The 14,907-nt window shown below is 36.8% G+C and overlaps 1 protein-coding gene across 1 annotated transcript in view; it reads right to left on the bottom strand.

Annotated features, from left to right (window-relative positions):
* Nucleotides 1–13,645, bottom strand: part of LOC134801171 (disintegrin and metalloproteinase domain-containing protein 12-like) — a 107,777-nt gene extending 94,132 nt beyond the window's left edge. Inside the window, exon 1 of the mRNA XM_063773718.1 lies at nucleotides 13,318–13,645. Coding sequence (XP_063629788.1) covers nucleotides 13,318–13,444 — 127 coding nt within the window. The 5' untranslated portion in view covers nucleotides 13,445–13,645. The remainder of the gene's footprint in view (nucleotides 1–13,317) is intronic.
* Between the last annotated feature and the right edge of the window lie 1,262 nt (nucleotides 13,646–14,907).

The raw sequence follows: 14,907 nt of genomic DNA, 5'->3' as shown, positions 1-14,907 counted from the left end.
CATAGCATAGCAGAATAATTTAAGTATAAAATAGCTAGTTATATTGTCGAGGGATCAGGCGAGCATAATTTTAAGTCGAAGTATTTTTTCAGAGTCGTTAAGATAAAACGTAAAAACCCGCGCCATGGCCATATTTTCCGTCGCAACTCGCAAGTTTCGCACGTGCGGTGCGTTTAATTTTGGATTATTTCGCTTGCTCAGATATCAATACTAGCACGACGAGTTAAACAGCAACTTTGCCCCCTTGTAAACCAAATAACCATTTTTTCGCAATATAATTAACCATCGTGTCGTACGGCTGAGTTCGTGGCCCACAAATGGTCTCGCCGGAAGATCAGCGCTGGCTCTCGGGTCAGTATTATGCTGAGGCGAGCCCATTTCGTGGTAAACTTTAACGCTTTCCAACTTTATTAATATTTGTAGTTTTTAGTTATACTCTTGTATGTAATCTTAGTTTTAAGTTTATCACGAATAAAATGCTTGATTCTGATTCTGATTCATCGGAAATGCTGTCAACTGTAGCCATTTTTATACGCCGCCATATCAGTACATCTGACAACTTCCTTTCTTACGAATCGCGTATGCAATGCGAAGTTATGGTCAGAGACTTGTGGGGATTCAGGAAGGTCATTCAACTTGGCAGCCGCAAAGGATAATAACGAGTACATGTACACTACATACCTGGTGCCATATCATATCGCAGTCAGCCTATCGAGCCTGAGCCTATTAGCATGGAATAGGAAATAGGAACCTAAGTAGATATGTACATATGTATAACCTAATCCCGATCAGGTATATAGTACCTAACGGCGTCCGCTAGCTGGCGCCGTTGCACAGAGCGGGTGAGCGGGTTCACGAAAAATAGTATGTAAAGTAAAATGTAATAGTATGAGCATTTCTAGCTGAGGGTGGTATTCCACCTGTCCTATTTCTTGGTCCAATCAACATTGGACAAAGAAATTGGATTAGGTGGAATACTAACCCTGACGCGGGTGAACGGAGCGGGCGGCGAAGGGGCACACGCACGCGGATGCCATTGTAGGTAAAATCCGTCGCACGAGTCCGCGCCATCGCCGGCAGGCGTGGCTCACTCCGCGATTTCGTCGCGTCGCTACAAGTACCCACACCAATTTTGGTGTCTAGCCATAGTAGTTGGCGCGCACCGCTATTATGGAACGGACGCCTGCTCGCGCTTGCGCCGCCTTGCGATCATATCTGTCGTAATAGACGAGTTTTGTTAGAGAGTGAACCTTCTGTAACTAGTAGGTACTATTATTTATTCTGTGGCGCCGGTTAGTATTTTACGGACGCCCAAAAGGGTGGTGGTTTTAGCGATAAAACAGCGTAGGAAATTTAAAAAAAAACAAAAAAACAGTGTTAATGAAAGTTGTTAATAGTTGGTCATATGTATTTCCGACTGCATCCAGTGACACACAGCAGGCCATATCTCCGGACATGTCAATGACACGGCGCTTCGCAATAACGGAAGTTGTCCCACTGTTCCACATCCTTTGATAATGGGCTTTTACTCTGCTGGTACTTTTGTAATTTATTAATTGTTAATATAAATTACACTGTGGTAATTAGCTGTAGCAGAGTGGTAAGTTTCCACATTGGATGTTATGATGAGCGAGACATATAGTTCGTTTTTTTTAGCATTAGAAATAAGGTAAACAATCTTGATGTGTCTTTTAATTGAAAAACACATTTTAAAAATAAGTTACGGCAAATATGTAACAATTATGAATCTAATACGATCATTTATATTCTTCTGCTTTCATAAGTAATAGTTACTGATTTTTAAAAAGCGTTTTTCAATTAAAAGACATGTCAAGATCGCTTACCTTCTTTCAAGTTCTTTCTAATGCTAAAAAAACGAACTATAGCGGTGCATAGTGTTGTCTGAACGATGAATCTACCTCTTAAGTTTTTCCACACCTACAGTAGTGTCATAAATAGCATTTTATCTCTGTAGACAAAGAGGTGCATCATTAAATCAATATGCATAAATAACACAGTAAGGCTTCACACTGCATTGCAATAGATTGTGTAGGACTACAATTATCATAAGAATGTATGATAAACAGGTTTACATTTCTTGCAAGTCTGTGATGAATTATGATTTGTGCTAATTTTATTTGTTTTAATTATACTAAAACTTGTTTTATAGATTTGATTAAAGTTGCAAGTAAACTCCAGACGGGACTGATCAAATCAGTTGATTTGATCGGAAATGAAATTGGCGCCAATCTCCAATTTTAGATTTATGGTGATATTAGCCTTCTAAATTGAAAAAATTCCCCAGAACGAAAATACTGGCCTCACAAATTGGTATTCTTGCATCCGCACCTCATTTTATCAGTAATATCGGTCATTATCGGCGGTTTAATTCGGCGAGCCAAATTGGTATTTGCGTCCGCACCTCCTGATTCGATCGGGCAATATGCCTTAAAATACAGTCAGGCAATGCTGGCCTATGAGGACAGAATTAGGTTGCCACAAGAGAGAGGGAAATCCAGTGGCGGATTTGTAGTCTGTGCCGCCCTAGTCCCCAGGTCCTGTAGCCGCCCGTTACTCAGCACCCATTGTATTGACTACCTACATGTTGAATTATTTCTTGTTATCATCAGCAAATTTTTTGTCACAATTTGCCACCCCTAATATTAGCCTACTGGGCCTTAGGGCAAATCCACCACTGGAGAAATCTATTAGGATCATCCTCTAATTCGAAAAACGTATCCCATATCCAGAACCAGGAGTTACATTCTTATGCCTGCATTGCTAAATTGTATTTCGGTTAGAATAACATTCAACAAAATTGTCTACCGTTGTCCCATACAAGCGAAATTTCTGGAGATTTGCAGGCATAGGAGCTCCTTTCTATCACAATGGATGTAAAAAATGCTCACTAAAATAATCATTGACTTGAAACATTGAAAAATTGTAGGGGATATACCAGATTAAATGCTTTTGTATGGGGTAGCTCATGGAATGCTCCTGGAGGTCCACTATATGTCCAAAAAAATCTGATTGAGGGACAGCAGGATCTTCTGGATTTTGTATTTGTTATTACAGATTCCCAAGTCAGTGGGTGACAAACTTTGCCTCTCGCAAGGTAGCATGGTAACCAAGGACAAAACTATTTTTTGTCAGTTATGTCTGTATCAAAAAGTCAAAGAGCTGGTGCAAGATAGGGAAAGCTGTTAGATAGTCCACCAACAAGAGAATAACTCTTAATTTAATGATGATGATGATGACGTCTATCTATGTTATGTTGTATTGTTTATTTACACAAATTATTTATTATTGTTTATGTATATTGAAAGTTAATCAACAGTATTCCGGAATTGTTTTATAGAATAATAATAACAAATAAATCGGCTGTCCTACTCAGCATTTGTGAACTAACAATATTCCAATAAGAACAACAATTAATACCAAATGAAATTTTGAAGGATGTATGAATATTTATTAGTAATTATCTAATTATAATAAATAACTTAAAAATTTACACACTTGTTAAGTATGTTTAATAACAAATCACACCAATAAGTGTATTGTAATATATATCTATTATTCCCAATGGAAACACTTGTATAAAGCTATTTATTGTTTTTGTTTGATATCCGATGGAGCGTATGACTGTTTCTACTCCAAGGACTGAAAAACCGCAAAAGACCGGTAACCTAAAATAAAGGTATCAATTGAATAGGTACCCAACAGTAACGGTACCCGAATAAAACGGCAAAATACCAGTACCTAAAATAAAGATATCAATTGAATAGGTACCCAACAGTAATGGTACCTGAATAAAACGGAAAAATACCAGTACCTAAAATAAAGGTATCAATTGAATAGGTACCCAACAGTAATGGTACCTGAATAAAACGGAAAAATACCAGTACCTAAAATAAAGGTATCAATTGAATAGGTACCCAACAGTAACGGTACCTGAATAAATAGATTTTAACAGGTACCTTTTTGAAACGGTACCGTTAAGGCTAACCTTTTGAAGTAGGTAAGGGTACCCGACCGAAAAACAAACCGCACAATACGGCTGTCCCATATCAAAACCTAGTAAATTACTAATTTCTCAAAATTTGTTTTTATGTATTTGTATTAAAAACTAATACCACTTTTAAATGTGCGTTATCTGCTTACTACGCATATGCGTACGCATGGCGCCGCTACGCCGTGGTGCTGTGGGGGGACAGCACCGAGGCCGATCAGCTGTTTGTGATGCAAAAGAAGTGTGTCCGTATCTTAGCTAATGTGCGTATCCCAAACTAAACAGTTGCCGCCCATACTTTATTCAATATAGGTTGTTAACCTTGCCTTGTATTTATATATTACAGGCTGCTCTTTTTGTTAGGGAACATCCATATTTATTTACAGTAAAACAAGACAAGGAAAACACTAGATCACAGTATAGAAATAAACTGCTAGGTATTACCAATGTAGTGTATAGAACTATAGATGCTTATGTACGTGTATTTCAATGCTATATAATCGATGATCTTTATGAATAAAATGTAGTCTTATTTAGAATCTGGTTGTATCAATACACCTCCCGACTTCCATCCTCATATGGCGATCCTGCCATCGCAGCGCTTTGCGCGCTGCCTATCGCGACGTCCGCGACCGTGACTACCGCGCGCGAAAGTGTTCCATCTATTTATCAAGGACTAAATCTTTGGTGGTGAACAAATAAAATTAAAGACGGTGCTCAACATGGGACTCATTTAAAATACGAAATTATAAGTGCGGTACGAAGATGGGGTCTTCGCAAACAAAAGAAGAGGTCGTTATAGCCCAGAATGCTGCCGGAGGCTCCAGCAACAGCGCCGAGGTGGTTAAGAGTATAAATACCACAAATATTCTGCTCGTCGTGGTGGTATGCTTCTTTGGTATCATATGCTTGGGTGCTGCATACTACTTTTATAGAAGATGCCACAAAAGGTGGATACGTGAGGAGATACGCGGGCACGCATTGAGGAGCTCAATTTTGCGCCACTTCCATCCTTTTGGACTTCCATCCTCATACCAAAGACTAACCTAGAGATGTGTAAAAATAGTCCCCAATATAAATGTATTTTAATCACAAATAAAATTCCCAATTATATTAAGCAAGAAAATCGAAACACGGTATTTATAAACAAATTAGTAAATTTATTAATTGATAAATGTTATTATTCGGTTAAGGATTTTCTTAATGACAATAGTTTATAACATCTATTTTTTGTAATATTAATATGTAATTGTGATTTATAAATGAACCCAAACTTTAGTCCTTAAGTTAATGTTGTGTGCCCTTACAGAGTGTCATGGTCTGACTTGTATTTTATTGTGTAACATCTGGATTTACTTATGTACATGACTTTACAACAAAATAAATAAAATGAAATGAAAAAATGAAATGTTATTTAGACTAGCGTTGAAAATGTCGGAAAAAATCAAATGATTTTATTGAGAATTTATGAAATTTTCGTTTTTTTTCGTTTATTTAGGATTTTTAAAGAAAAAAACCAACCGACTGATAAGCATAATGACACAACTGTGACAACTGAACTGAACTGACACTGTCACCGATCCGATGTCAAATGTCACCAGTATTGAGAAAAACATAGAAGGTAGGATCGCATAGAAGTGGTATACGCGTGCCTCCGTGAGGGACAAAACATACGCAAATGCGACACTGTGTTTGGTCGAATTCATTTGTTGCCCACCATTCTCCATACTAATAAAAAGGTGGAGAACAAACAAAAAGTGAGACTGTGACAAGGACAAGCAATAATACCGCTTTCTCTGCTACTTCTACTGAAAGATACAGTTCGATCATAGAAGAAAAAGAACATCATTTATGTATAGTTAGGGGCCTTTAATTTGGGAAACATTAGTTGGGACCTTATACAAAAAGATGACAGTAATTACATAGCACCAGGATTTAGCAATATTTTAATCGATTTTATGCACCTAATCAAGTTAAAACAATTCAATTTTATTACTAATAATATGGGTCGTATTTTAGATTTAGTCATGTCCTCTGAGCAATATAGACCCTTTCCATCCTTCACTTGAAGTTCTTATTACGTTTGCAAGCGCGCCTCGATTGTCGTACAATAATGTTAACACCCGGCCAAACTTTTACAAAGCCAAATATGACCTTATACGAGCAGATCTTAGTAATTGTCTATGGGATGATATATTTTTTGGCCTCACCGACGTAAACGATATGCTAGGCGCGTTCTCAGAGGTAGTCAAACAGCTGATTCGAAGACACGTACCACTTGTTAAGCCTAAAAGCAACCGTTTTCCCCCATGGTTTGATAAGAACTTAAAACGAGCGTTAAACGAGAAAAATAAAATAAGAGTTCGCTATAAAAAATACAAAAATCCTATGGATGCCTTAGAGCTAAAATTGCTTAGCAAGCGGTGCGAGTGTCTGGCTACCTCTCGGTACAATGCTTATATATCAAAGGTGGAAGATGAGCTTACTGAAAATCCTAAATTATTTTGGTCACATCTAAAAGCTAAACGAGGTGGGTCAAGTGCTTATCCGGCATCAATGTCTCACGGGTCAATGGCCACCACAGATAATACCGAAATCTGCGACATGTTTGCATCCTACTTTTCCTCGGTGTACATCGCCGATTCTTATGACGTCGGTTTAGAATATAAATCACAGTTACCACAATCCCTTATCAACAATCGCCAGTGCTTATCATCTGTTGTCGTAGACAAAGAAGCTCTACTTGTTAAGCTGAAAAGTATGGATTGTAGCAAAGGAGCCGGACCAGATGGTATCCCACCTATCTTTATTGTTTCTTGCGCATCTCAGTTGGTTGAGCCCTTATGGCATATTTTTAATAAATCACTTTCCTCTGGAGTCTTTCCTACAGCTTGGAAGATCGCTAAGGTTGTCCCCATTCCTAAATCAGGCGACGATAGCATAGTTTCAAACTATAGACCAATATCGATTTTATCGTGTTATGCTAAGATCTTAGAATCCCTTATCTACCCTTATATACAAAGACATTTTAAACCTTATTTGACGGACAATCAGCATGGATTTGTGAGTTCTAGATCGACATGTACAAACTTAGTATCATTTACCGAGTTACTAACAAATGCTGTGGACGCAGGTAAACAAACAGACGTGATATATACTGACTTCAGTAAAGCTTTTGATAAGGTCTCCCACTCAATACTAATGTACAAATTATCAGCATACGGTGTATCAGGCAATGTGTTACAGTGGTTACAGTCTTATTTAACTGAAAGGGTTTTCTATGTGGTGGTAAATGGCTACGAATCGTCTTATCATAATATAACATCTGGCGTACCCCAAGGCTCGCATTTAGGTCCTATCCTTTTCAACTTATTTATTAATGACGTAACTGAATGCTTCCACCACTCTACGGTTTTTATGTATGCAGATGACCTTAAGTTCGCACGCGTTATTAACACAACTGAAGATATCACCTTACTTCAAAGCGATATTATAAGACTGAGTAGTTGGTGTAAGCATAACCTAATGCACATTAATATCAAAAAATGCATCCATATAAAATTCACTCGAAAACAAAATGTAACAAAGTCAGACTACCATATAGACGGTTGCAAACTAACCGAAGTTGAGAACGCTCGCGATCTTGGAGTTCTTTTCGACAACAAATTAACGTTTATCCCTCCCTCACATAGAGAATATTGTCAAGAGGGCATCTAAGACTTTGGGCTTTGTCATAAGAAACACTAGATCATTTAGGCGCAGCGCAACCAAAATATTACTATATAATAGTCTAGTGAGGAGTATTTTGGAATATTGCAGCGTTGTCTGGCGGCCGCATTACGCTACTCACTCATTACGGTTAGAACGTGTTCAAAAAATGTTCACTCGTCACTTAGCTTTTCAGGCACGTGTTATGGCTAAAAGATCAATATCCTATCAAAGGAAACTGCAATATTTCAAGATGGATTCCCTAGAAGACCGACGGGCGCTCTTGGATGCAACTTTTTTGTACAAGTTAGTGAACCACAAAATAGATTGTCCACAACTACTGACATTGCTGAACTTTCGTGCTCCATCTCGTTTCCCCCGTAACGCTATCACCCCTCTTTACGCCCCGCTAAGAAGATCAGTTTCAGGCACTAACTCTCCAATATGCAGGTTATGTAAAATTGCTAATGGTTGCTGTGACAAAGCGGATATGCACTATGACCCACTAAATAAATTTATAATATCTGTCCGAAAATATTTCCTAAAACATAAATAATTAGAAAATAAGTTTAAATTTAGAATTTCTTTAGTTGTTTACTTATATATGTTTTGCATGCGGTGTTTACCTGTAAGGTGAGTATTTTTATGTTTAAATTCGACATTTTAATGACAGTTACAAATTATTTATGTTGACATCGACTTTAATGTTAACTTGGTTTATATTCAATTGTTTGACATGTTTTTCTTTGTACATGACGATCCTTATTGGGAGACATAATTTTATTAATCTTAATATTTTTTATTTTTAAATATATAATGTAATTTTTGACGATCATGATGAGAAGATATAAACATAATTTTGACGAATGTAGCAAATTTATAGTGTAATTTTCATCTTGAAATAAAGAAATCTAATCTAATCTAATCTAATCTAAGTGATTGTGACATCACTCCCTAACATGTATTAGCTTGTACGTTTTAAATGTATCGATGTCAACAATTGTTGGTGAACCTTAATAAAATAAAATAAAAATAAAATAAAATAAGACTATCTCGTTCTGTCAGTTACCCCCACCACTCATGCCAGATCCAGGTATATCCTAGATTCATGGAGAAAAATAACCGATTGAAACCTGTTTAAATCGCTTTTTTCGTTTTATTCGGAAAAATTGAAGCGGTAAATCTCATGGTTTTTTTCCGTAAAAATCCGAAAAAAACGAGCCGTTTTAAAGAAACGGGATTTTTTCTGGAAATTTTCAACGCTAATTTGTTCCCACCTAGTAAGTCCTCACCCGATTACAAAGACACCTGGGCTATAACCGCGAAAATCGAAGTTCGCAAATTGCGGGGATTATTCTCTGTCACTCTTATTACGCCTTCATTGGAGTAAAAGAGAAAGATCCCCGCAATTTGCGAATTCCGGTTTTCACGGTAGCCGCTCTGCTCAAAAATCGGCATAAATAACGGAGATTTTGACACCTCCAAACCTAGTAAATAGCATGTGTAGTGACGGTTTAACATTATAAAACTCAGCAAGTTACAAATCCCATATCAAAACCTAGGAAGGGACTGAGACATAGGTACTAGGTTTTAGCGTGGTTATCCAGGAGACGTGACGTTGACGTGCGGGGGCACTGCGCCTGCCCCATATTAAAACCTAGTAAGGGTTCAAACAGAATTTTAACACTCAATTACAAGAGCGTAATATGCTATAATATAAACTTTAAAGTATGCTACTGATTAGGGTGGTTCACGTTTGTATGGGAAAAATTCAAACTCTAGTTAGAAGAAGCGGCACCCCCTCATTTTGTTACACTTGTTATGTTGACAAAATACGCCAAGTTTTGTAATCTTATCTCAACTACAAGGGGGTGCTACAACACTTTGAAATTTTTCAAAGTTGTATGATATCCAAAAAAAAAGTATTTATTATTCAGAATTTTATTTAAGTATCTGGTTTCACACTATTTGCACATGTGATTTATAAGTTTTTAAGTAGAAAAACATTTTTATTTCTATTTTTTATAATTTTTCAAAAGTAAGATTTTTATTTTTTTTTAGATTTTTATGTAAGTAGTGGTTTTCACATTATTTGAAAGTGTGATTTAAAAGTTATTAAGTAAAAAAAATTTTTTTTTTCTAGTTTTTATGACTTTTTTAGGCGAAATTCAAAAAATCTTACTTTTGAAAAATTATAAAAAATAGAAATAAAAATGTTTTTCTACTTAAAAACTTATAAATCACATGTGCAAATAGTGTGAAACCAAATACTTAAATAAAATTCTGAATAATAAAAACTTTTTTTTTTTGATTTCATACAACTTTGAAAAATTTCAAAGTGTTGTAGCACCCCCTTGTAGTTGAGATAAAATTACGAAACTTGGTGTATTTTATCAGCATAATAAGTGTAACAAAATAAGGGGGTGCCCCGTAGGAAAATAAAAAAATATGTTTTTTGAACCACCCTACTACTGATACAGATAAAAATAATTCCAAGTAGTTACCACCATCTCACCCACTAGGTATTTATCACCAAAGTTTGGTGGTAAATACCTAGTGGGATTTTTTTTTCAGTTTTTGCAGTGGTAAAAAGTGAGAAAAACATCTCAGTTGTTACCACTGGTAATAACTTGGTGGTAATTAGTGGGAAAAACCCCGAAATGTCTTGAATATTGATAAGTGATACACCAGGTTCACACCTAAAACGAGAACTTACTAGGTATTGGAGTGGGAATATGTAACACAAAACATCGGTGCTCACGTTTTCAAAGTTAGTAAGGGGCGTAAACGTGTATAAATACAATATTATTATATAATATTGATGTTGATACATGGAATAGTTACTAAGTAGTTATTCATGTAGGTACATTTTTTTTACTAAATTCCAATTTTTTTTGAGGCTGACACATTTTATCTTGTTACGCTCTTCTGTAAAATTTGGTCTGATGCACTTACTGGGTTTTGCTATGGGACAGCCGAATAATAAGCTTGTCAGATTTACTTCCAAGTTCAAACATTTGACACATCACGTCACAACGCCCATAGAATGTAAACGTGCATGGCCATTGAAATTATAAATAAAATTAAGGGCTTGTCTTGTACTTAAATCAGTATTTCGCTTTTTTAAACATAATCTTGAATTTTTTTAGATCATATCGGCATGGCACACTGCGTTCGATTCGCACGTCGCTCCGAAGTTTGAGCGAGACAACGCTATGCGCGTATTATAGTGATATACCGCTCGCACGTCGGGTCGTGCGAATTGGACGCAGTGTGCCATGCAAAGAATATAAGTGCCATGCCCCATAATAGTAATTGAATATTTTACGATAATAATTTACCATGTATTACCAGTTACCTATTTTTAGGGTACCGTACCCAAAGGGTAAAACGGGACCCTATTACTAAGACTTCGCTGTCCGTCCGTCTGTCACCAGGCTGTATCTCACGAACCGTGATAGCTAGACAGTTGAAATTTTCACACATGATGTATTTCTGTTGCCGCTATAACAACAAATACTAAAAACAGAATAAAATAAAGATTTAAATGGGGCTCCCATACAACAAACGTGATTTTTGACCAAAGTTAAGCAACGTCAGGAGTGGTCAGTACTTATGGGTGACCGTTTTGTTTTCGCTTTTTTTTTTTTTTTTTTTTTTGCATTATGGTACGGAACCCTACGTGCGCGAAGGGTACCATAATGAAAAAAATACGGAAAAAAATAATATTTAAAACTCAGCTCCGGTTTCGTCTTAACATTGAAATTTGTCAGTTTCACATCCGCACCTCCTGATTTGATTGGTAACGTCACAATCTTATAATCGAATCAAACACTTTTCTCGTCACATTCATACAAATCGAAATCGTTTGTGACCCCTTTACTCGTATAACTATCACATGGGTAGTAAGTGCATCTTACTTGTCGATATCATTTTATCGACATATACCTCTGACTATTTTTTCTTTGCTATTCCTGGTATCATTTTATTTGTCAAACTCATGTCAATTTAGTTCGCGAGTTTCTGGAGGCAACTGTAGTAATCATCCAGTATTAATTAATAAATATTTTTTTAATATACTTTTATTTTTATTTCTTATGTTGGATTCCAAAAATGTCATAATTTTCAAATTCTGCACTCCCTGAAACCTATAAAACGACACCCATGACGACTTTTATGTCAAGGTGTATGGCAGACATGTTGGATTCTAAAACTGTCATCATTTTCGAAACCGGCTCTCCCTGAAACCTATAAAACGACACCCATGACGACTTATATGTCAAAGCGCACGGCAGACATGTTGGATTCCAAAACTGTCATCATTTTTTAATTCTGCACTCCCTGAAACCTATAAAACGACACCCATGATGACTTTTATGTCAAAGTGCACGTCAGATTGGTTGATTGGTACTGGTGACCACCTTCCAGCTCCATCATCAGACCCTGAGTATGACCTAGTGTCAAACATCTTGTCGAGACGAATCAAACGAGCCTAAACACGAAGTGGTTTAGTTGCATGGTTGACTGGTACTGGTGACCACCTTCCAGCTCGATCATTAGACCCTGAGTATCACCTAGTGTCAAAGATCTTGTCGAGACGAATCAAACGAGCCTAAACACGAAGTGGTTTAGTTGCATGGTTGACTGGTACTGGTGACCACCTTCCAGCTCGATCATTAGACCCTGAGTATGACCTAGTGTCAAACATCTTGTCGAGACGAATCAAACCAGCCTAAACACGAAGTGGTTTAGTTGCATGGTTGACTGGTACTGGTGACCACCTTCCAGCTCGATCATTAGACCCTGAGTATCACCTAGTGTCAAAGATCTTGTCGAGACGAATCAAACGAGCCTAAACACGAAGTGGTTTAGTTACATGATTGACGACACCCATGACGACTTTTGTGACAAAGTGCACGGCATACATCTTGGATTCCAAAATGGTCGGGTTGGCAGGTCCAGGTCCAGGTCTGCTTCGAAGTCCTTAGGCAACTGTATTTTTTTTTATTCCATACAATATAAGTGAGACACGCGTTCCCTCCCCGCTCTCGCGAGTGACCGGTTAGAATTAGGGTATCAGATCAAACGCGATAAGGTTTTCTTATTTAAAGGTACCGTTTGGAGGTAAGCTTTTATTTAACGGTACCGTTTGGACTAAAGCTTGATTGGATACCTAAACTATTGATACCATTACCTGAATGCTATTAAAACGGAAGGAGACCTTTAAACATATCCGTATAGGTACTTTTATTTAACGGTACCGTTTGGACTAAAGCTTATTTGGATACCTAAAGTATTGATATCAATATGGAATGCCAGTTTAACGGTCGGATACCTATAAACAAAACACGTAAAGGTACTTTTATTTAACGGTACCGTTTGAACGGAAGCTTGTTTAGATACGGGTACCGATTGATATTGGTACCGAAATGCTACTTTTAACGGTCGGGTACCTTTTCAAAAGACCGGTCAAAACCGTTTTTAAAGGTACCTTTTCAGTCCCTGTTCTACTCTAGTGTTTCTGTTTACCGACTGATACTGATAACAAATTGAAAAAAATAAGTTTTTTTTTCAATGCTTTAAATATAGCAATGACTTACTTCCATAAGCTTCCGTGCAGCGCGTCGCCAAGTCCAGTAATATCAGGAAATACACAAGATACAAGCACCAGACACATGAACCATCACCTCTAAACATTTTAGCACTTCTTTTTGTGTTTTGTGACATGATTAACAACCAAACACTGTTAGGGCTGTAAGCTACTATTTACACCATAAATATCAACTAAACTTTACATTTTTATTATAAGAAAATAAAGTTTTTGTTCTAACAAAGCAATTCGCGACACAAGGTTCATAAAAACAACTCGACTGTGACTTTATCCGTTTCGACGCGCACTCAGTCCGAGACAATGCGACGCACTCGCCTCACTTCACATTTGCTCACGTCAATGTCAACGTCAATTTTTTTTTTTTTTTAATTTATTATGAGCATTGGCAACTAGGCCATCAGCTCAAACACAAAACAAAAATAATTACAATGCATAGCTTATACCTAAAATCTAACTACTAATACACAATACAATATGATATGAATTTAAAAGTTACATTAGACATAAACTTAAAACATAAAACACAAAAATGCACAAAAATAATTACAATGCACAGCTTGTACCTAAAATCTAACAACTAATTACAAAATACAATGTGATAATATGAATCTAAAAGTTACATTAGACATAAACTTTATGGTTATTTCAATCACTTATAAAATATTTACAAACTGCCAATAGTGTGAAGAACAAATTCATAGATTACAGGATATAATTGTTTATATTTCAAAAGGCCCTGTACGGACTTTGGCAGAACTTGCAAACCTGTATCCATACACATGGCAACAAACAATAGCCTTTGTAAATTAAATGCAGGACAATGGAAAAAAATATGATTGAGATCACATACATTAAAATTACAATGAGCACAAACAGCAGAATCACTTAGCTCTAATCTAAAGAGATGTGCAGGAAAACGAGCATGACCAATACGCAATCTACACATAGTTGTAATAAATGCTCTTTCTACATATTTTCTTTGGTATTCAAACCACGACTTGGTGCTAGGTGCTGGGACTATTTCAGCTAGCCATTTCCCTTTGACTTCTTTGGATTTAGACCACGCGTTGTTCCACCGTCTAACCATAAGTCAACGTCAAAGAACGATGTATGTTATCTGTGATCAAAACGTCAAAGTGTTGTCATCGTCAGGCTTTTTGTTATGTTGGTCAAATTGAATTTTTGATCATTTAATGTAATCATAATCGTACGTGAAATTCTCAGTAAAAATCGTAAAAATCGAAGAAGCTTATCTGTGGTAGTTACGTTTCAGTGTTGCTAGATCACTAAATACAAAGAGAAACGGGGTATTTTAAGTTTACGTATTTAACAAAGAATATAATACTGAAATACTCACTAGGTATTTAACCATAATTGTTACTGATATTAGAGACTATTAACAGATTAAAAACAAGGAACTGTGATGTGAAATGTTAAGCCTCCTCCACACTCGTGCGCGAATCGCGGCGCGAAGCCGCGAACGCGAGTGTGGAGTCGATTTTCGCAGACAGCGAAATCGACTCCACACTCGCGTTCGCGGCTTCGCCCGCGATTCACGCGCATAGTCTGGAGGGGGCTT

The sequence above is a fragment of the Cydia splendana genome, chromosome 21 (genome assembly GCF_910591565.1).
Source record: "Cydia splendana chromosome 21, ilCydSple1.2, whole genome shotgun sequence".
NCBI lineage: Eukaryota > Metazoa > Arthropoda > Insecta > Lepidoptera > Tortricidae > Cydia > Cydia splendana.
The sequence above is the reverse complement of the archived record's forward strand: the minus strand, read 5'-3'. Positions and strand labels throughout refer to the sequence as shown.